At 43.2% G+C, this 20,885-nt stretch overlaps 1 protein-coding gene across 1 annotated transcript; it reads right to left on the minus strand.

The window, feature by feature from the left end:
- Positions 1 to 3,566: 3,566 nt before the first annotated feature.
- LOC117966806 (rho GTPase-activating protein 30-like) lies at positions 3,567 to 17,320 on the minus strand. Its single transcript, XM_059021059.1, has 14 exons — positions 16,991 to 17,320; positions 16,387 to 16,640; positions 15,331 to 15,433; positions 14,739 to 14,883; positions 14,460 to 14,542; positions 13,820 to 13,927; positions 13,364 to 13,485; positions 12,536 to 12,704; positions 11,362 to 11,459; positions 11,084 to 11,155; positions 9,707 to 10,186; positions 8,989 to 9,174; positions 7,778 to 7,884; positions 3,567 to 7,522 (listed from the first exon to the last, which is right to left on the minus strand). Exons 2-14 carry the CDS (start codon positions 16,481 to 16,483, stop codon positions 5,411 to 5,413), a joined length of 3,882 nt encoding a protein of 1,293 aa, XP_058877042.1. The 5' UTR covers positions 16,484 to 16,640; positions 16,991 to 17,320; the 3' UTR covers positions 3,567 to 5,410.
- Positions 17,321 to 20,885: the final 3,565 nt, after the last annotated feature.

The following is a 20,885-nucleotide window of genomic DNA, read 5'->3' on the forward strand; positions in this document are numbered from 1 at the left end:
TATATTTTTCTTCAAAATAAACGTCCATCAAAGGTCCATATTCCTAAAATGTACAAACACACACTCATATATATATCAAAATCAGTTACAGCTGTTTACAGTACATTAAAACTCATTCTAATTGATCAAAAACGTTTAACAATCGACCAAAACTCATTAGAATTGATTCGCAGTGAGATTAAAAATCGGTTTTCAATGCGTTTTCATACATTACTGTTGCCACTGCTGCCCCGAGAGATTTAGTTGCAAGAATAAAACAAATCGGTTCTCTCTCTCTCTCTCTCTCTCTCTCTCTCTCTCTCTCTCTCTCTCTCTCTCTCTCTCTCTCTCTCTCTCTCTCTCTCTCTCTCTCTCTCTCTCTCCAATCACAGTCTTTATTAACTTTCTAGTGACTTTAAAACGGGGTATTTTAAGTTCAGTCATTCAGAACATCTCTCTCTCTCTCTCTTTCTCTCTCTCTCTCTGGATTTTAAAAGCGTTTTTATTGGCTTTCATGTGAAGATTATACTTTAAGTTTTTGCCAAAGCAATTACACCCAACGCACAACACACTGTGACACACTACCCGAGTACTTTAACCGCACGAAACAATACACTGTGAAACCAAATCTCCAGCACTAGACTCAGTCATCATCATACTACGACTACTACTAATAATAATAATATGTGTTTATTTAGCAGACGCCTTTATCCAAGGCGACTTACAGAGACTAGGGTGTGTGAACTATGCATCAGCTGCAGAGTCACTTACAACTACGTCTCACCCGAAAGACGGAGCACAAGGAGGTTAAGTGACTTGCTCAGGGTCACACAATGAGTCAGTGGCTGAGGTGGGATTTGAACCGGGGACCTCCTGGTTACAATCTAATCTCCTTGTGCTCCGTCCTTTGGCTGAGACGAGGCTCACTATAGTTGTCTCTGTAAGTCTCTGTGATGAATTATTATTATTAAATAATAATAATAATAATAATAATAATAATAATAATAATAATAATAATAATAATAATAATAATAATAATTTGAAAACGGTTTAATTCTCAAATCCTCTGAAGCGACCCCACCGACTATAACCCACACTGTTTTAATTTAGTGGTTTTCAAGACCAGTGTCACCCTCTCTACTATACTGGCTGGAGGCACAACGCCACAATGGAAAACAGTAGGAGGAATAGGAATTTAAACCATCCAGACCATGAGCTCTGGAGAGAAACTGTGTGAATGAACCCGCGTGTCGTGTGAATTCCTTATTTAAACACACGGTGTGTTCACTTATACAACCCGCTTTTAACAATTATATATAATTGTTTATATGTAAGTGTGGAGTAGTGGTTAGGGCTCTGGACTCTTGCCCGGAGGGTCGTGGGTTCAATCCCAGGTGGGGGACACCACTGCTGTACCCTTGAGCAAGGTACTTTACCTAGATTGCTCCAGTAAAAACCCAACTGTATAAATGGGTAATTGTATGTAAAAATAATGTGATATCTTGTAACAATTATAAGTCACCCTGGATAAGGGCGTCTGCTAAGAAATAAATAATAATAATATATATTTCACAGAGATGGAAATAAGACTCTCGTTGCACAGCAGTTTGATCCATTCTTGGTTTCACTGCTTCTTCCTAGAATTTTTTTTCAAATTTTACACAATTGATTTTGTTTTTTTTGTGTGTGATTCGCTGTATCGCGGCATCTTTCCAGTCCCGGGACAGCAGGAGCCAAGACTTCTTAAATAGACCGGAACACTGCTGTGCCGAGCTCGAGCTGAAACGACACTATTTTCTACAAGACGATTATTTTTCCTCGTGAAAGCGGCTGTCGGCTGTTGTTTTGTGTTTTATAAAGACAAGGTGCTTAGTTCAAGTTAAAAATAAATAAATAAATAAAAAATACAAGCGGGACTTGTATTTTAAAAAGACGAGAGAGAGAGAGAGAGAGAGAGAGAGAGAGAGAGAGAGAGAGAGAGAGAGAGAGAGAGAGAGAGAGAGAGAGAGAGAGAGAGAGAGAGAGAGAGAGAAGGGATGAAAAGAGGTGAAAGCGAGAGCACAGGACAATAACAAACAGCTGCGGGACAAAACGGCGGCGAGGATCAGGGACCGGCCAACATCCTCTGTGCTCCAAACACGGGGCATCCGGCTGCTGGCACGAACACACGCACACAGAACTGCGCTCTTTCTTTCTTTCTTTCTTTAGTTTTTTTTCTTCTTCCTTTCCAGTTTAAGTTCTTTCTTTTTATCAGTTTGTTTTTAATTAGTCTTCAGTTTTCGTTCAGCTTAACCCCATATCTCCAAACTATCCAATATGTCTAGTATAATATATATATCACATTATCCAACTGGTAGGCTGCCTATTTCACCTTAAAATATAATTTTGGAAACTGTTATAAGTTAGTTTATGCTTTACCAACCCTCTCTGTGCTTTATAATGCTTCCCTATGCTTTACCACACTTCTCTGTGCTTTACAATGCTTCCCTATGCTTTACGAGACCTCTCTGTGCTTTACAATGCTTCCCTATGCTTTACCAGACCTCTCTGTGCTTTACAATGCTTCCCTATGCTTTACCAGACCTCTCTGTGCTTTACAATGCTTCCCTATGCTTTACCAGACCTCTCTGTGCTTTACAATGCTTCCCTATGCTTTACCACACCTCTCTGTGCTTTACAATGCTTCCCTATGCTTTACCATACCCTCCATCACCGTGATTGGTTGGACATCCCTGCGCTATACAAACCCGTCCCCCAGATTTGAACCCGGGGCTCCACAGGTGCGCGTAGGCGTGGTCTGACTTCGCAACATCCCCCTGAAAGCGAATCGATGTATGAAGTGTCCGAAAATTCTAATCACAAATGAGTGAACTGGCGACATCTAGCGGACCTTACGAGAAGTTCAGTCTGCCGTTCACAGCAGGTCAAAGGTTTTGCATCACCAAGAATTTGAGGATTGAGACATTAAAAAAAAAAAATAATAATTTATATATTTTAATTAACATCATCGTGTAATCAAATAAACTACAAAATGATATCACAATTCAATATGTTAACAAGGGAACATTATTCAGCAGCTTTCATTGGACTCTGAAGCTGAGGGAGTTCATTCTATATAGAGGGGGTGGAATTCAATATGTTAACAAGGGAACATTATTCAGCAGCTTTCATTGGACTCTATGAAGCTGAGGGAGTTCATTCTATATAGAGGGGGTGGAATTCAATATGTTAACAAGGGAACATTATTCAGCAGCTTTCATTGGACTCTATGAAGCTGAGGGAGTTCATTCTATATAGAGGGGGTGGAATTCAATATGTTAACAAGGGAACATTATTCAGCAGCTTTCATTGGACTCTATGAAGCTGAGGGAGTTCATTCTATATAGAGGGGTGTGGAATTCAATATGTTAACAAGGGAACATTATTCAGCAGCTTTCATTGGACTCTATGAAGCTGAGGGAGTTCATTCTATATAGAAGTTGATGATGCAAAACTTTTGGCCAGGTAGTTTTGAAAGAAACAAACATGGATTTTCAATTAAAAAGCGTCTCACTTTGTATGATTATAAATCCAAGAGCAACAATCAATGAAAAAGAAAATTTGATATTTTATTTATTAATTCACAATACAACCCAAGTTACATCACGTGCCGCAGAGAATACATCTCATTTACTATAGCATCGTTGGGCAATACAATCAAAGTAGCCTACAACAGAGGCACCGTGCTTTAATAAAAAAACATATTACATATACATACACGAAGAGCTAAACAAGGGAGAGGATGGGGCGCTTCAGATCTCCCTCAGCTGAGATCTCACACTGTGAGCGAGCATGCCTTCGCAGAGCAAGCGAAACTCGTTGCCTTTCCCGCATAAAAAACGTCCAATTCAAAACACCTCCTTAAAAAATCTCTCAGAAATAAACACTTCTTTTAAAAACGGAGCAGGGTATTGAGAATCCTATAAACAGGCCTACTGACTATGAAACGGATGACGTGCGGCAAAAACTGCAATCGTTTTATCTTATCGATGATTCTTATTTTGTAATCACTGTTTTTTTTAACGATATTTTTTAAGTCATCCTGTTTTTATGCCGTTGATTTTTTATAAAGTTATTTCTTGCCGTCTCTTTTTATTTTTTTAAGCAGACGCCTTTATCCTTGCAGAGACCAGGGTGTGTGAACTATGCATCAGCTGCAGAGTCGCTTACAACTACGTCTCACCCAAAAGACGGAGCACAAGGAGGTGAAGTGACTTGCTCAGGGTCACACAATGAGTCAGTGGCTGAGGTGGGATTTGAACCGGGGACCTCTTGCTTATAAGCCTGTTTCTTTAACCACTGGACCACACAGCCTCTTTCTTTTTCCAGGATCCCCATTTAAAACGAGATGTATTTATTAATGGTTCTATACTGGTTTTAAAAAAAGTGAAATTTGAATTGAGTTTATCTGAATGATATTTTAGTCAGTGCGCTTCTTGTCTCGTCTGTTCTGCTTTTTATTTTCTTCAATTCATTGAAGCTGTAGCAACTCTGAAGCAGTTAAAATAAAGTATTTAATAACAGAATCCTAATTTAAAAATGAAACATTGTGTGTCTGTGTGTGTGTGTATATATATATGTGTGTGTATATATATATATACAGTGCCTTGCAAAAGTATTCAGACCCCTGACCAATTCTCTCATATTACTGAATTACAAATGGTACATTGAAATTTCGTTCTGTTTGATATTTTATTTTAAAACACTGAAACTCAAGATCAATTATTGTAAGGTGACATTGGTTTTATGTTGGGAAATATTTTTAAGAAAAATAAAAAAACTGAAATATCTTGCTTGCATAAGTATTCAACCCCTGTGCTGTGGAAGCTCCCAGTTTACACTGATGTTGCTCCCAGTTTACACACCCAATGTTGAATTTTTACACCATTTAAAAAGTCATTTTGTTTTCGAACTACATTTTCATTTGAACATCAAGACAACAAAACAACCATATGAAAATCTAAAAAGTAAACTGAATTAAGTGAATGACGTGGTATGAACTTTTATTGTTATTTATCATTATTATTTTTAAGTTGCCAACAATTTGCTTCTGTATAAAACAGATGGCCTTTTTCGCTAGCGAGTCGTTCAGAGCTCTTTTCATTCGCTGTGTATTTTCGTAAAGCTCCTTGAAACGCTTGTACCAATGAAGCTACCATGGTCTGGTATAGTGTGATGCGCTCCTCCATTGAAACCAGCATCAGAAGTTACAATGAACGAAACAAAAGAGTGTGCGCGGCAACGCTATCAATCTGAGCAAGCCCGTGAACAAAGATTAAAAATAATAATAATAATAATAATAATTCTATTTGAAACGCACTAGGTCCCATTATCCAAAGCAACCAGCTTCAGTACAATTGATGTGCAAATAAATGATGTATCTTTATCTCCCTCACTCACTCTCCCTCTCCTTATCTCTGTGACTATCCAGAGCCGCAAAAGAGCGCCTCTGTTGAATTATTTCCTCCGTTTCAGGCAAGCTTGCACTCTGACCAATCCTGGGCAAGCTCATTCTCTTGGCTTCGCCTCCTCTGGGGAAGGGGCGGGGATTGGGACTGGGCGGGGCTTGCCCCGTGAGGTCACAGTGGGAGTGGCGGAGCTGTTTAGGCAAAGCCTGCAGGGAGCTCTGCTCCCCGTACGCCTGAATCCTCCACACCTTCAGATTGCAATGCCTGTCCCTGGCCCTGGCTACTGCTTCGTCGAAAGAGAGACTGGCTCCCGGAGTCGCCCCGTTCCTCTTTCCCCGTTCCCCCTCCCCTTCCGCCTCTCCCTCCCTTCCCCCGTAGCTCCACCTGTTCTTCCCTCTGCCCTTGCTCTCTCCCTCGCTCCCTGGCAGCTGCGACTGGAGATCCTGTTGGTGAAGCTGGTGCTTGATCTTCAACGCCGGGGGCAGTTTTGAAAATTGAGGCTTTGGTGCGACAACGGGTACTGATTTTACTTGGTAAAGTTTTGGCCGTGGCTTAGTCGGCACGGATGCTACGACCTGCATCCGAGCACCTTCCATTCCTTCTAATCTTGCCTCCCTTTGGGTCTCCGAATCTTCCCTCTCCCTGCTGTGTTTCGATCCATCTCCCTCCACCCCTTCTTTCTCGCTTCCCGTCTGATCGTTGCCCACCTTCGCACTTGCCACCCCCATTTCTCTGCCCGCATCCCCACTCTCTTTCAATTCTTCCTCCGTTACCTCACCCAAGCCCTCTGGTTTTCCAGTTGCCTCTTCCATCTCCCTCGTGAAACCCTCTTCAATTTCTTCAGCATCTTCATTCCCGTCACTCGAACCCCCAACCTCAACCTCCTGCACCATTCCACCCGTTTCATGATCACCAGTCCCATCTACACCCCCTGCCTCACTACCTCCCCCCTCCTCCATTATAACCTCCTCAACAGAATCTACTTCCACATCCATCTGTTTAACTGGATCCGCCTCTGCGGGGCTCAATTCATTCCCGACAATTTCCGCCTTTCCCACTAAAACACTTCCCATCTCACTGCATGCATTTTTCCCATGGGTTTCTATAGAGGCCAGAGAATGGTCTACCAGAGACTGGACGAAGACCCTAACCTTTGCCAATCCATCTTTCGAATCTTCATAAGAAGCCACTGCTTGCTTCTCGTCCTCCTTACAAACTCCACCCGTTTCATCATCTTGAAGAATTTCCGGGAGTGCCTCCTGGTTCCCTAAAAGCTTTTCCGGATCTCCTATCGGTCCTTCGTCAACCCCGGATCCCTCCGGCTGCGCTATACCTTCCGGTTCCACTCGGAGCTGCTTGCCGTCTGTATTTCCTTCTGCAGGCATCTCAGACGCTTCCAAAACAGCAATGGAATTGCCTTGGAGCGCCGCTTCTGGATCTTGAGCAAGCTGCGGGACGTCCGTGGAACAGAGCGAGCTCCCCGACTCTAAACCAGCCACGCTTTCAATCTGGGCTTCTGTGGGACAGCCCCGGCTGCTTTCAACGAAGCTCTGCATGTCCGACGTTCCCGTAGAGCAAAGAAGAAGCAACGTGTCGCCGGGTTCCTCAGGCGGATCCCTCGAGTTAAGATCAATTGCCCGCATTTCACCACAGGTATAGCTGGTCTCGCTGTCTTGCGTTGGCGTACCCGCGACCGCGTCTCCAGCACACTGCCACCTACCCTCGTCTCCCGGTCCAGAAGTAGGTTTCACCCCTTCGTCTGACTGCCCCCTGCTGCCTTGGAGGTCCAGCGTGTCAGAAGGAGCTGTCTGGTCGTTTTCCTCGGCAGGGTCGCCGGTGTCTTCGAGTTGGTCGGTTTCGTGGTCGATTCGGGCAGCCGCGGGCGCGTCCGTCTCCCAGATTCTGAGGTCGGGACGGTCCAGGTAGTCCGGTAGGCTGTAGAACTGTACGTCTTCGTCGCTGTCGCCTTCCGTTTTGAACTGGTTTAACTGGTCTAGCTGGGAGGGCAGGCTGGGGGGAGGTTCGTACATCTCGCTGCTGAAACTGCAGCAGTCCTCGTCTTCGTAGCAAGGGGGCTCCACCGAGAATTCTTCAAACTGTCAGTACGAGAGAACACAGCATATTACATGGCTAGCCACTGTAACCCGCTAAGTAAATGCATGATAACATTGCAATGTTAACATGCATAGTTACAATATACTTAACACTTACATCTTTTTCCAATATATATGTAAAGCACACAACTGTATCAGAAAAGGGTTAGGGATAGGGTTAATTTGTGCAAAACATTTGCTAAGTAAGAAACCAAGTGGTTGAGACAGACAGACAGACAGACAGACAGACAGACAGACCTGTGTCGCCCCCTCTCCCGTGTCCATCATATCATCGTCCAGGAAGCCGAAAGTGTCCAAAAAGTCCAGGGGCAGCTCTGAAGGTCTCTCGATGCTCCCTCGCATGTCTCAAAAACAAAACAAGAAGAAGATGATGAGACATTTCTCTTATTTCTAGTACAACTTAAAAAGTACGAAGCTGACGTTTTCTTCAACTTAACTCTCACTCTAACTCTACCAATGATCCTAACCCTTTCCTGGGCTATCAAGACCTTAACTCTCACTCTAACTCTACCAATGACCCTAACCCTTTCCTGGACTATCAAGACCTTAACTCTCACTCTAACTCTACCAATGACCCTAACCCTTTCCTGGGCTATCAAGACCTTAACTCTCACTCTAACTCTACCAATGACCATAACCCTTTTCTGTAGCCCATTAAAAAACTTTTTTGTAACAAAATCTCTGCTGAACATAACCAGGTATCGAGCTCTCTATGGGACTTCACGCAGTCACATCCAAGTCCACTACTTCAAAGATCTGATATATTCTACCTTCTTTCCACTTGAATTCACTAAGGGCAGTGCTTTTTCAGAATAGTGCCAAGTACGTGTGTAAGACAGCAATGAGCATTTGATTTACGTTGTAGAAACGCAGAGACAGAATGAATATAAAGGTAAGTTTTAAAGCGATATCAAACTCAGTTCTCTAATGACTGTGTGTAGCGTGCAAAAAAGATTTTGACAGGAAGTAAATGCGATTTACCTGCTCTTATCTGCCCCCTATTTTACTGCATTTAATCCTGTACTTTAGAGTACTGTAATCTGTCACAAGTGTTATTTAATCTGTAGTATTTTGTATTTAATCATATCCTGATGCAACTATCACTGTCACTGTTATCTGCTCCGTTATTGAATCGTATTTTGTCACACTTGTACTTGCTAGAACCAAAGTCATTGTATTTATCTTGCTCTTAATTGTATTATTACTTGTACTGTGATTCTTGAAATGTATTTTTGTTTACGACTGTAAGTCGCCCTGGATAAGGGCGTCTGCTAAGAAATAAATAATAATAAAGTATATTGTAACTGTGCATAACAACATTGTAATGATGTGTGAGCACACATGTATTTACTAAGTAACTGCTATATGCAAACACAGAGTCATTAGAGACACTTCATGGAAAGTGTTACCCCTGATACTCCCCTGATTTCTCCCTCGTTCCCACTCACCCATGTATTCCTCTTCCTCCAGATGCTCCTCCTCTTCCTCTGAACTGATACTGGAGCCCCGCCCACTATGACCACTTTCCGCAGCCTCCATTTCAACCTCGATGTCCGTCTCCCTTACTTCCTGTCTTTCAGCTTCCTGCAGCCCCTCCTCTTCCTGCGACAAGGGGACTTCACTTTCGTTCTTCTCTGAAGCGGTTAAAAATAATTACCTTGTGATTAGGGATCTGGACTCTTGACCGGAGGGTCGTGGGTTCAATCCCAGGTGGGGACAGTGCTGCTGTACCCTTGAGCAAGGTACTTTACCTAGATTGCACCAGTAAAACCTAAACTGTATAAATGGGTAATTGTATGTAAAAAAATGTGATATCTGTATAATGTATCATGTGATATTTTGTAACAATTGTAAGTCACTCTGGATAAGGGCGTCTCCTAAGAAATAATAATAATAATAATAATAATAATAATAATAATAATAATAATAATACAGTTCAGTTCACTGACTTCAGATTTCAAAACTTGAATTATTTTTACAGGCTGGTACAACTAGGGCCAAATGTTGTGCATCAACCAATAGAATTTTAGGATTGAGACAATTAAAAAAATTAATTAATTAAATAAAAAAATATATAAAACATCTTTTATTTGACATCATGTCATCAAAGAAACTACAAAATAATTCCTCAGCCTACAGTCCCTCCTCACCCCCCACACAACTCACCTTCATCTCCCTGTTGGACTTTCGCTCCGAGATCTGGGGAGTCCTCCGCTGTCGTCCTCTTCTCTTCCTCTGCCTTTCCAGCCCCTTTGTCGCCGTTAGCTCCCTGTAAAACCCCTAAAGCCAGCCCGGAAGTGATGTGCAGCGGCACGGTCACCGAAAAGGGTCCGGAAATATGAACCCCTGCGCACCTCTCTGCGCGGTTACCCCGACCCTTCGGAGAATTCGAAGACAAGTTGTCCAAGCTAGAGCTGCCAAGTCCCGCCTCTGCCCCGCCCACGGCCCCGCCCACCACGCTGACGCTGGCCCCGCCCCCTCTGCGATAAGTCACGGCGTAGCCTTGGGAGCCTTTAGCCCCTGAATCTGCGCCCAGCGAGGTCGTGGTCAGGGGGGAGGGGGGTAGAGAGCTGGGCTGATGTTCGGAGGGTCCGAAGCTTTCATGGCGAATTGGGGTTCGAGCAGAGCTCCGCTGGATAACTGAATCTGAAGAAGAAAGGTCTGGGGATTAGAGTTGATTAGGACTATGCAATCCTAAATGGTATAGATCAAAGTTAGCCCAAGACAATATTAGGAAAGAAAAAAACTATATGAACATAATTTAGATATTTTTAATTTAACATCATGTATCTCAACCACACTGAGAAACGCGTTAATAGTAAAATTGACTTCATTTACTTGCTTTTTCCCCGCGCTGTGAAACAGGAGGCTGTGTGGTCCAGTGGTTAAAGAAAAGGGCTTGTAACCAGGAGGTCCCCGGTTCAAATCCCACCTCAGCCACTGACTCATTGTGTGACCCTGAGCAAGTCACTTCACCTCCTTGTGCTCCGTCTTTCGGGTGAGACGTAGTTGTAAGTGACTCTGCAGCTGATGCATAGTTCACACACCCTAGTCTCTGTAAGTCGCCTTGGATAAAGGCGTCTGCTAAATAAACAAATAATAATAATAACTAAATAGGCTTTTAAAACGGAAGTCTTCATTTTTCATTTACAAGCAGAACTGTACAAACGAGATCACAACGTGTTAATAAGAGACTCCTCTTTTATTAAAGCTATCGTGAAAAATAAAATTTTCTGCCGAACGCACTTTATCACAATGGTTCAGCGCGACTGTATAAACATTAATAAAGAGGAGTCACTTGTGCTTTGGAATGGAAAAAGTCAGACTTGTGGTTTAAAAGCCCATTTAGTTGTTTCACAAGCAACTGAAAGCACATTTTACTACGAACCCGTTTCTCAGCTGTGATTGAAATACACAAATGGCTCAACAGGGATCAACTGAATTCTTAAAAGCCTAGTAGAATTTACAGTGTAAAACACACAAGCCCAAGTTATAACATAGCTCACAAGCACCAAGAAATAAGCGAATACTTTTCAGAATCACCTTCTAGTGTACACGGCAAGGAACTGAGAGAGTCCATGCTCTTGGCTGGTCTCATATGAGCCTTCGATTTATCTGTAAGGAGAAACATGATTTCATTTGTCAGCTGGGAAGCCACTGTAGGGGGTCAATGTTGATGACAGGTGAGGTGAGGTTAAAAGCTCTGAAGACCACGAATGCAGATGAGCCCATCTCTCTTGCAATGTGCAGGAGTTCCCTAGATTACTGTATTTGTTTTTGTAACACGACAAAACAGATAAGAGCATTTCTTTCAGACCTACCTTTGCCCTCGCCCTTGCCTTTTCTCTTGTCGTTGTTGTTCGATCTCCCCAGGTTAAAAATCGACTTCCATTTCTTCACCTTCAGAGACCCTTTCCTCCTGCGCGAGAGACGCAAAAACGACTCCGTTATCATCATTATCAGTAACAGCCGCTAGGAAACGCTCAGAAACCAGTCCCGCTTGTTTCCATCCGCGGGCAGGCTGAGATCCAAGCGGTTTTGAAATGAGACTGCCAGCATCTCTCCCTGTGCCAATGCTGAATAAAATCCCTCCGTCTCGATCAGCGGCTTCATCTTGAAACAGGCGAGGACGATATCAAGCCAGACAAGCTCTTTATAGAAAAAGATACGACAACCAGACACTGCTGTCCTATTGCTTTCTATAGAGGTGTTCTGTTATTGATCCATTTTTACCTGTGCTTTACCGTACTTTCGCTGTGCTGTATTACACTTGTCTGTGCTTTTACTGTGGGGAACTTTTATAAGGGTTAGTTTACCATGTGTTTTTAGTATGCTTTACCAGACCTATCTGTGCTTTACAATGCTTAACTATGCTTTACCAGACCTCTCTGTGCTTTACAATGCTTCCCTATGCTTTACCACACCTCTCTGTGCTTTACAATGCTTCCCTATGCTTTACCAGACCTCTCTGTGCTTTACAATGCTTCCCTATGCTTTACCAGACCTCTCTGTGCTTTACAATGCTTCCCTATGCTTTACCAGACCTTTCTGTGCTTTACAATGCTTCCCTATGCTTTATCAGACCTCTCTGTGCTTTACAATGCTTCCCTATGCTTTACCAGACCTCTCTGTGCTTTACAATGCTTCCCTATGCTTTACCAGACCTCTCTGTGCTTTACAATGCTTCCCTATGCTTTACCAGACCTCTCTGTGCTTTACAATGCTTCCCTATGCTTTACCAGACCTCTCTGTGCTTTACAATGCTTCCCTATGCTTTACCAGACCTCTCTGTGCTTTACAATGCTTCCCTATGCTTTACCAGACCTCTCTGTGCTTTACAATGCTTCACTATGTTTTACCATACCTCTGTGCTTTACAATGCTTCCCTATGCTTTGCCAGACCTCTCTGTGCTTTACAATGCTTCAGTACAAGTATTTCAGTCTTGATAGGGCAGCGCAGAGCTGCAGGGCAGTCTGACAGAGGGACGGACTCACTTGGTGTCTGTCACTTCAATGATGGCGTGGTACGGTCTCATCTGTGGAGGACCGTCTCCGGGGCTGAGCGCGCTCGGCATGTTGAAGGGAAGCGCTCGGAAGTACGGCTCTTCCTGATTGGGCAGGAAAGTCGGTGAGGGGAGGGACTTGGGTCGATGGTCATGGTAATCTGAAAAAAAAAAAAAAAAACGGAAAATGCTTTTTTTTTGTGACCTGATGTATTCGTTTTTATTGACAGCTGGGACACGATGCTGTTAGCTGGGCTTGTTTAAAAACTGTATATTTGAGAACTCTCTATTGAACTGAAGCCAGATTTATGAAATTATTTAGTTTCCCATCCCCCATGCTTTTCCCAGGGTTATACTCTGCATTTCCCACAGTTTACCCTAGTGTTCCAGGTTTATTAATATGCTTTAAAATACCTCTCTGTGCTTCACAATGCCTCCCTAAGCTTTACCAGACCTCTCTGTGATTTACAATGCTTCCCTATGCTTTACCACACCTCTCTGTGCTTTACAATGCTTCCCTATGCTTTACCACACCTCTCTGTGCTTTACAATGCTTCCCTATGCTTTACCAGACCTCTCTGTGCTTTACAATGCTTCCCTATGCTTTACCAGACCTCTCTGTGCTTTACAATGCTTCCCTATGCTTTACCACACCTCTCTGTGCTTTACAATGCCTCCCTAAGCTTTACCAGACCACTCTGTGCTTTACAATGCTTCCCTATACTTTACATTTACACTTTCGCTCTGAGGAAGTGTTTCTAAGGGCACCGCTGTCATTGAAACTCTACAGAAGCTCAACGGACTCAGACCGAGGACTCACCCCCAGAGGCATCATTGAAGAGCTGCTCCACGTGCATCAGTATGAATTCCACCACGATGGACTGAATCCTGACCTCCATGAACGCCGCTGTGCCGTTGAACCCGGATTCAATATCCTTCGACCTGGCAGCCAGAAAAGAACAGACTGTCAGGCAGCCACTTTCCTCTTCTACACCCAGGAATGTCAGCGAGCTACCGCCCCCTGGAGGACAAAGGCCAGCCCTGCAAGTGTCCGCTCTGAGCTCACTGGACGCCTGCCAGTTTTACCCACGGGAGCGGCAACGAAGAACGGTGACTTCACACAGCCAAAAACCTGTGCTTCCCTGACTGTGTGACTCCCCCCCTGCACACCACGCGGCCGTGCCTTTACCAGGGGAGACCCTTGGGGACCCCTGCGCTCCCCTGACTGTGTGACTCCCCCCCTGCACACCAACTAAAGGTCTTATTGGGGTCCTACCTGAGCAGGTTAGGTGCCCAGACAATTGCCAGGTTGCGAGCGTGCATGTTGGTCTCATGTGAAAACGAGGCCATTCGAATCAGGTGTCGCATTAAAAACTCCAGAGTCCTGAGAGAGAGAGAGAGAGAGAGAGAGAGAGAGAGAGGGAGGGAGAGGAGAAAGAGGAGAGGAAGAGTTAGGGGAGGTAGATGAGGAGGCGGGAGAGGAAGGTGAAGAGGCAGAGACAGTGAAAAAGGTGGAAGGGGAGAATAGAAGGAGGAGAGGTGGAGATGGATGGGGATGAAGAGAAAGAGGAGGAAGAATAAAGGGGAGGGAAAGAGAGAGAGGAGGTCAGTGAGAGAGGAAGAGGGGGAGAGATATGAACACATTTACTAGAAAATACAAGAAATGGCTTAAATATCTAAAAACTGCTTCTTGAAGACAGACAGATAGAGACAGACAGACAGACAGACAGACAGACAGACAGACAGACAGACAGACAGACAGACAGACAGGCAGGCAGACAGACAGGCAGACAGACAGACAGACAGACAGACAGACAGAGACAGACAGCCAGACAGACAGACAGACAGACAGACAGACAGACAGACAGACAGACAGACAGACAGACAGACAGACAGAGACAGACAGACAGGCAGACCTGTAGTGAGGATCCGGGAGTTCTTTGAGCACATCCTTGATTTTGACCAATCGCTCTTCTTCCAGCTGTATCGCCACGGCGTCCTGCACAGGAACAGGAAGCAGAGGGGAGGGGCAAATGTAAATGCATCCTCCTCCTTCGTGGCATTTCTTTCACAGGTGCAGGTAATAGATACATAAAGAATACTTCACATTTGGAGACCTTTATAGTGAATTAAAGTTATGGTCAAGGTCAGTTTAGTGATGCGTTATTGATTAATGAGAGGGAAAGAAATCTTACTGCGAATTTATCATAGAGCTGGTAGGTGAGGAGTGGGTTGGGGAGCTCTCTGAAATAGGCTTTACACAGCGAGGAGACACAGTGAATATCCTGGAGGTACACGTCCCGGTTTAAATCTGGAGACGTCTCCGAGTCAAACTCATTCCTAGAGAGAGAGAGAGAGGGAGGGAGGGAGAGGGAGAGTGAGAGAGAGCGAAGGAGGGAGAGAAAGAAAGAGAGAGGGAGGGAGGGAGGGAGGGAGAGGGAGAACGAGAGAGAGAGAAAGAAGGAGGGAGAGAGAGTTGCTTGTGCAGCTGTAGCCAAAAGTGTTGAATTTTAGGATTGAGACTTAATTGAAAAAAATAAAACTATACATCAACATCATTTATTTTATTTAACATCATGTAATCTGAGAAACTACAAAATGATAATCACAAAAAAAGTCTAAAAAGAATTCAAAATAGAAAGAGAACTGGCTTGCTAAGCTCAGGCACACAAACAACACCCTATCTAAATTTCTGTATAGAAAACTCCAGACAGACAGACAGACGGACGGACACAGACAGACAGACACAGACAGACAGACAGACAGACAGACAGACAGGCAGATTACCTGAGTTTCTGTGTATTAGATGAGACTCCAGACAGTCTATAAATCCCATCGACAACACCGTGCTCCTCCACAAAACTACTGCAGGCACGCAAAACCAGAGGGACTGAGAGAGAGGGGGAGAGCGAGAGAGAGAGAGAGAGAGAGGGGGAGAGCGAGAGAGAGGGAGAGAGAGTGTGAGGGAGGGGAGAGGGTTAGGGTTAGGGTTCACTCCATGGACGTTGCTGTTTATATAAAGTGCAACGGGCAGCAGTGTGGCGTAGTGGTTAGGGCTCTGGACTCTTGACCGGAGGGTCGTGGGTTCAATCCCAGGTGGGGGACACTGCTGCTGTACCCTTGAGCAAGGTACTTTATCTAGATTGCTCCAGTAAAAACCCAACTGTAAAAATGGGGAATTGTATGTAAAAATAATGTGATATCTTGTAACAATTGTAAGTCGCCCTGGATAAGGGCGTCTGCTAAGAAATAAATAATAATAATAATAATAATAATAATAATAATAATAATAATAATAAAAATAATGGATGGAAACAGATCTTCATTTAACAGCTAGATTCTGTGACTCACTTTCCTGGGAGCCAGCTCTGCATGTGTTTGAGCTGCATGTAATGAATTGGCATTTCAACCCATTGAATTGAATGGGGCATGGATCAAATCATATGCTTCAAAAGCTGACTGCCTTACCAGTCAACTCAAGAACAGTGGCAACGTGTCACTGGCATTGCAATCAAACAATCATTTTCTAAAATATGGATTCTGATTTCCGTTCCCTTTCAAATCAATTCCCACGCGCCATCAGTGATGGAAATTTGCAATCAGCCGTATTCTGTGAAAATTAGCTTCTCATTTTCAGTGCAACAAACGACTTCAATTGAAGTCGCTGTTGACTTAGTCAATCAAACTGGCTTGAAAACAAAAAGCAGCTGAACGATCACAACAATTATTATGATGTCTCTTAAATATCAATTTCAAATGTCTTCGAAGGGACTGCGAAACTGAAACGGAAATGTTCAAATAAAACGAGGGTTATCTCTGCTGTGATTTGAGTTCTGTGCTTACTCTCCTGTCCCGTTGCGTTCAGATGTTCTCGAAGGTCACACCCAAAAACCCGGTCTTTGTTGCCCCCTTTGCGTTTCCCTTTCTGGCGCCCCTTCATCGCTCTCCAAAAAGGATCGCGACCTCCCCGCCCAGGAGGAGGGGCGGGTCAGTCAGGGCTGGAGCCTGGAGTGGGGTCAGAGTTCACCAGGTCAGACCGACAGCTAAATACGTGCCGTCGTCAGCTCCAATCGAGGACACACCTGTGAAAAAAAGACCTGGAGATAAACAGAAAGACGGTCAGTTTGGCTGCTCTGCTTGATCAGTTTAGTTAAGAACATAAGGGAGTTTACAAACGAGAGGAGGCCATTCGGCCCATCTTGCTCATTTGGTTGTGAGTAGCTGATTGATCCCAGAATCTCATCAAGCAGCTTCTTGAAGGATCCCAGGGTGTCAGCTTCAACAACATTACTGGGGAGTTGGTTCCGGACCCTCACAATTCTCTGTGTAAAAAAGTGCCTCCTATTTTCTGTTCTGAATGCCCCTTTATCTAATCTCCATTTGTGACCCCTGGTCCTTGTTTCTTTTTTCAGGTTGAAAAAGTCCCCTGGGTCGACATTGTCAATACCTTTTAGGATTTTGAATGTTTGAATCAGATCACCGCGTAGTCTTCTTTGTTCAAGACTGAATAGATAAAATTATTTGAGCCTGTCTGCATACGACATGCCTTTCAATATTAATAATAATAATGCTAGACTTTCATTGAAGGGAGCTCTTAACCCCAGGACTGGGTGCAGCAGCAGCAGCAGGGCTAGTGTGAGTTTCTAACCCTGCTCAAACTCCTGGCTCCTGGTCATTTCAGTCAACCCAAACCAATACTTGAAGCGCAGCGCAGAAACCAGGACCAGAGGACACACAGTGTGGAAGCGGAGACAAACCTAGGAGACAGAGGGAAGAAGACACTTCTTCACACAGAGAGCGGTGAGGGGAGTCTAAATCAAGAATCATGATAGATTAAAAAAAACTCACTGACTGCAGAGAGAATGCATCCTAAAACAGATTGAGATTGTAATAAAACACAGTAAAAGACTGGGTAGGCATTGTAAAGCACAGAGAGGTGTGGTAAAGCATAGGGAAGCATTGTAAAGCACAGAGAGGTCTGGTAAAGCATAGGGAAGCATTGTAAAGCACAGAGAGTTCTGGTAAAGCATAGGGAAGCATTGTAAAGCACAGAGAGTTCTGGTAAAGCATAAAGAAGCATTGTAAAGCACAGAGAGGTGTGGTAAAGCATAGGGAAGCATTGTAAAGCACAGAGAGGTCTGGGAAAGCATAGGGAAGCATTGTAAAGCACAGAGAGTTCTGGTAAAGCATAGGGAAGCATTGTAAAGCACAGAGAGGTCTGGTAAAGCATAGGGAAGCATTGTAAAGCACAGAGGAGGTACAGTAAATCATATGAATAAACATGGCATACCAGTGTAAAACTATGATAAATCTAGAATATAACCATGGGAGAAAACTGCAGACATATCACAGGAAACTTTTATAAGGGAAGCACAGAACTTTAATCTCTCAAAACTGTTTGACTAATATCGAAAAGGACCAATAAGACTAAAATAAAAACACATTTTCAAAGAGGCTTAACTAATTGTTTAGAAGCTAAAAATCGGTGTTGATACGCTAACAAATTTAATAAATTTAGCTATATAGTACAAGGCAAAACTCAGGTGTTTCAATCTTTAAAATGGCCAAGAGAACAGGAGAGATACTGTATAAGCAATCCACATAGAAATAAATGCTACAGCTTGAAAAGAACATGTTTTATACATAACTGAACTTATGGCAAAACAACGGATATTGAACCTCAACAGTGTATGAAGCCGGGCCTCTTTACCCACACTTTATACTCAAGGCCTCTCTGATTGAAAGGGCGTTGATATACCGGAAGACACCGTCTTCTCTCTCTCTCTGTCTCTCTCTCTCTCCCCACCCCAACCACCTGCCAAAAGACTTCTCCTCCAAAAATCGCACCAGCGGAATATGCAATTCGCAAACTTTGAAATAACCTCTGAGAAAAAACTCCTTTTAAAGTGAAATAAATCAACAAGAAAAAACGTACAGCTCGTCTTACCTCAGCAGCCAGCAGAAATGACGCAAGCTTCTTGCATCCGCAGCTCACTTCCTGTGTGTCTCTCTCTATTTAACAAGTCTCTTCTCCCTCCACCCCCCCATTTAAAAACAGGTACCATGAAGATCAGAAATCTTATGCAACAGAATCTATTTTTAAAATGTACGACCATCAATCCCCATTGCATCCAGCCAATCTCTAGCACCGCTGCTTATAACATCACCATTTATTTTCTCTATAACCATTATGGAAGTTTCCCCACAGTAAAAACATAGCAAAGTGTGATACAGCACAATGACAGCATTGTAAAGCACAGAGAGGTCTGGTTAAGCATAGGGAAGCATTGTAAAGCACAGAGAGGTATAGTAAAGCATAGTAAAAAAACAAACCATGGTAAACTAACTCTTGCTGATAAGTTATTATTACTTTACAATGTATCATTTTCTTGAACGGTTTTGTTCTTTTGCAAATACTGCTAACACTCTGAAATTAAGAAGTACCTTATTTATCTACCAATGCTGGCCATGCAGCAGTTGAAATACTGAATGAATTCTTATAGGACATGGTATCACCATACACTGCCTAATGTTGCTGTGATACCCAATTTTTCTGAGTGGCTATTTTGTTTTCGGTCTTGATGCAGTAATTTAGCAGATATTTTATAATCCATATTCGACAGAGAGATCGACCACCAAAACAGATTTCTATACAGCTCCGACAAACAGTTTTGCGTCCCCCTATAGAATGAACTAATTTAGCTTTATAAAGTCAAAGGAAACCTGCTGAATAACGTTACCTTGTTAGCATATTGAATTCCACACCCTCTATATAGAATGAACTCCCTCAGCTTCATAGAGTCCAATGAAAGCTGCTGAATAATGTTCCCTTGTTAACATATTGAATTCCACCCCCTCTATATAGAATGAACTCCCTCAGCTTCATAGAGTCCAATGAAAGCTGCTGAATAATGTTCCCTTGTTAACATATTGAATTCCACCCCCTCTATATAGAATGAACTCCCTCAGCTTCATAGAGTCCAATGAAAGCTGCTGAATAATGTTCCCTTGTTAACATATTGAATTCCACACCGCTTTGTAGTTTTCCCCCCACATACTTCACAGAAAAAAACTGACAATTGAAAAATGCAATATTTCTAAAATCTAACATGAAATACTATACTACTATTATGGCTTCTGGTATAGACTTTTGTGATATTGTTTTGTCTAATATCTAAATTATAAAATTCTAGGTGATGCAAAACTTTTGGCCATAGCTGTATATCTCATCCCTTTTATATTTCCTATAATTAATCATTTATCTTTTTTTACACATTTAATAACATTCTTTCAATAGTTGTGTTTTTTTTTATTTTTTAAAACCATTATTGCCATCATCATTATTGAAAAGGACAGAGAGTCTAAAACATAAAAAAAAAATCTAATATTTCCCATGGAAGCTGCATCACCTTTAATGGAACTACGGAAAGACTTGCTCCTCCTGTAATGTACATTGTGTGATTGGATTCTCTACAGATCTACAAAACCTGCGATGGCGAAGGGGACGGCTTTGTGCATCTGTGTGGCTTTTACTTTCGACGCACTCTGATATAGGAAGTTTGAGGTTAGTCTGCAAGATTAAGAGGAGAGGAGAGGAGGGGGGCAGAGGGTGTTACACATACAAGGCAGAGAGAAACTTGCATTAGTCTCCCCACAATCGCGTGCAGCCTCTGTGCTAGCATTTCACAGGAAACACAGATATCCGAGACAGGTTTTAATAAAGCACAGAGACACAAGTACATACCCAGAACATGCCAGGGAGTCACCAAGTGTCTAAATATACAAATGCGATCTACTTGCAGTAGAGCCTTGGAGTTACAAACACCTTGGGAAGGGAAGCTGTGCGGAAGTCTGAAATTCCAGTAACTCTGAAAATGAGTAATGCTAAAAGCTGCCAGCTGGCAGACAGACAGACAGACAGACAGACACCTTATCCCTATAATCTGATGCTCTCAATACCTTCTGCTAAATCATGTTTATACCAAGTTTCCAGACAATCGCTTCTCCAGATATAGGGATTACATGCAAGTGTGACAGACAGACGGATGTACGGACAGATAGACAGACAGCCCCCAGTATCCTCAGAGAGAGAGAGAGAGAGAGAGAGAGAGAGAGAGAGAGAGAGAGAGAGAGAGAGAGAGAGAGAGAGAGAGAGAGATTACACAGCACAAGATGTTGTGCAAGTGAATTGGTGTGAAATATAGCTTCTTGCTCAACAGTACTTTAAAATTTAAAAAAACACAGTTTCCACAGCAACAAAGGAAGACCGAGAGCTATTTGTTTTTGACACCTCCCTACGCCCTTCTCCTCTCACTCTCCTCCCCCTTCCCTCTATCGCGGTC

The sequence above is a fragment of the Acipenser ruthenus genome, unplaced genomic scaffold (assembly GCF_902713425.1).
Source record: "Acipenser ruthenus unplaced genomic scaffold, fAciRut3.2 maternal haplotype, whole genome shotgun sequence".
In the NCBI taxonomy this organism is placed as follows: Eukaryota; Metazoa; Chordata; class Actinopteri; order Acipenseriformes; family Acipenseridae; genus Acipenser; species Acipenser ruthenus.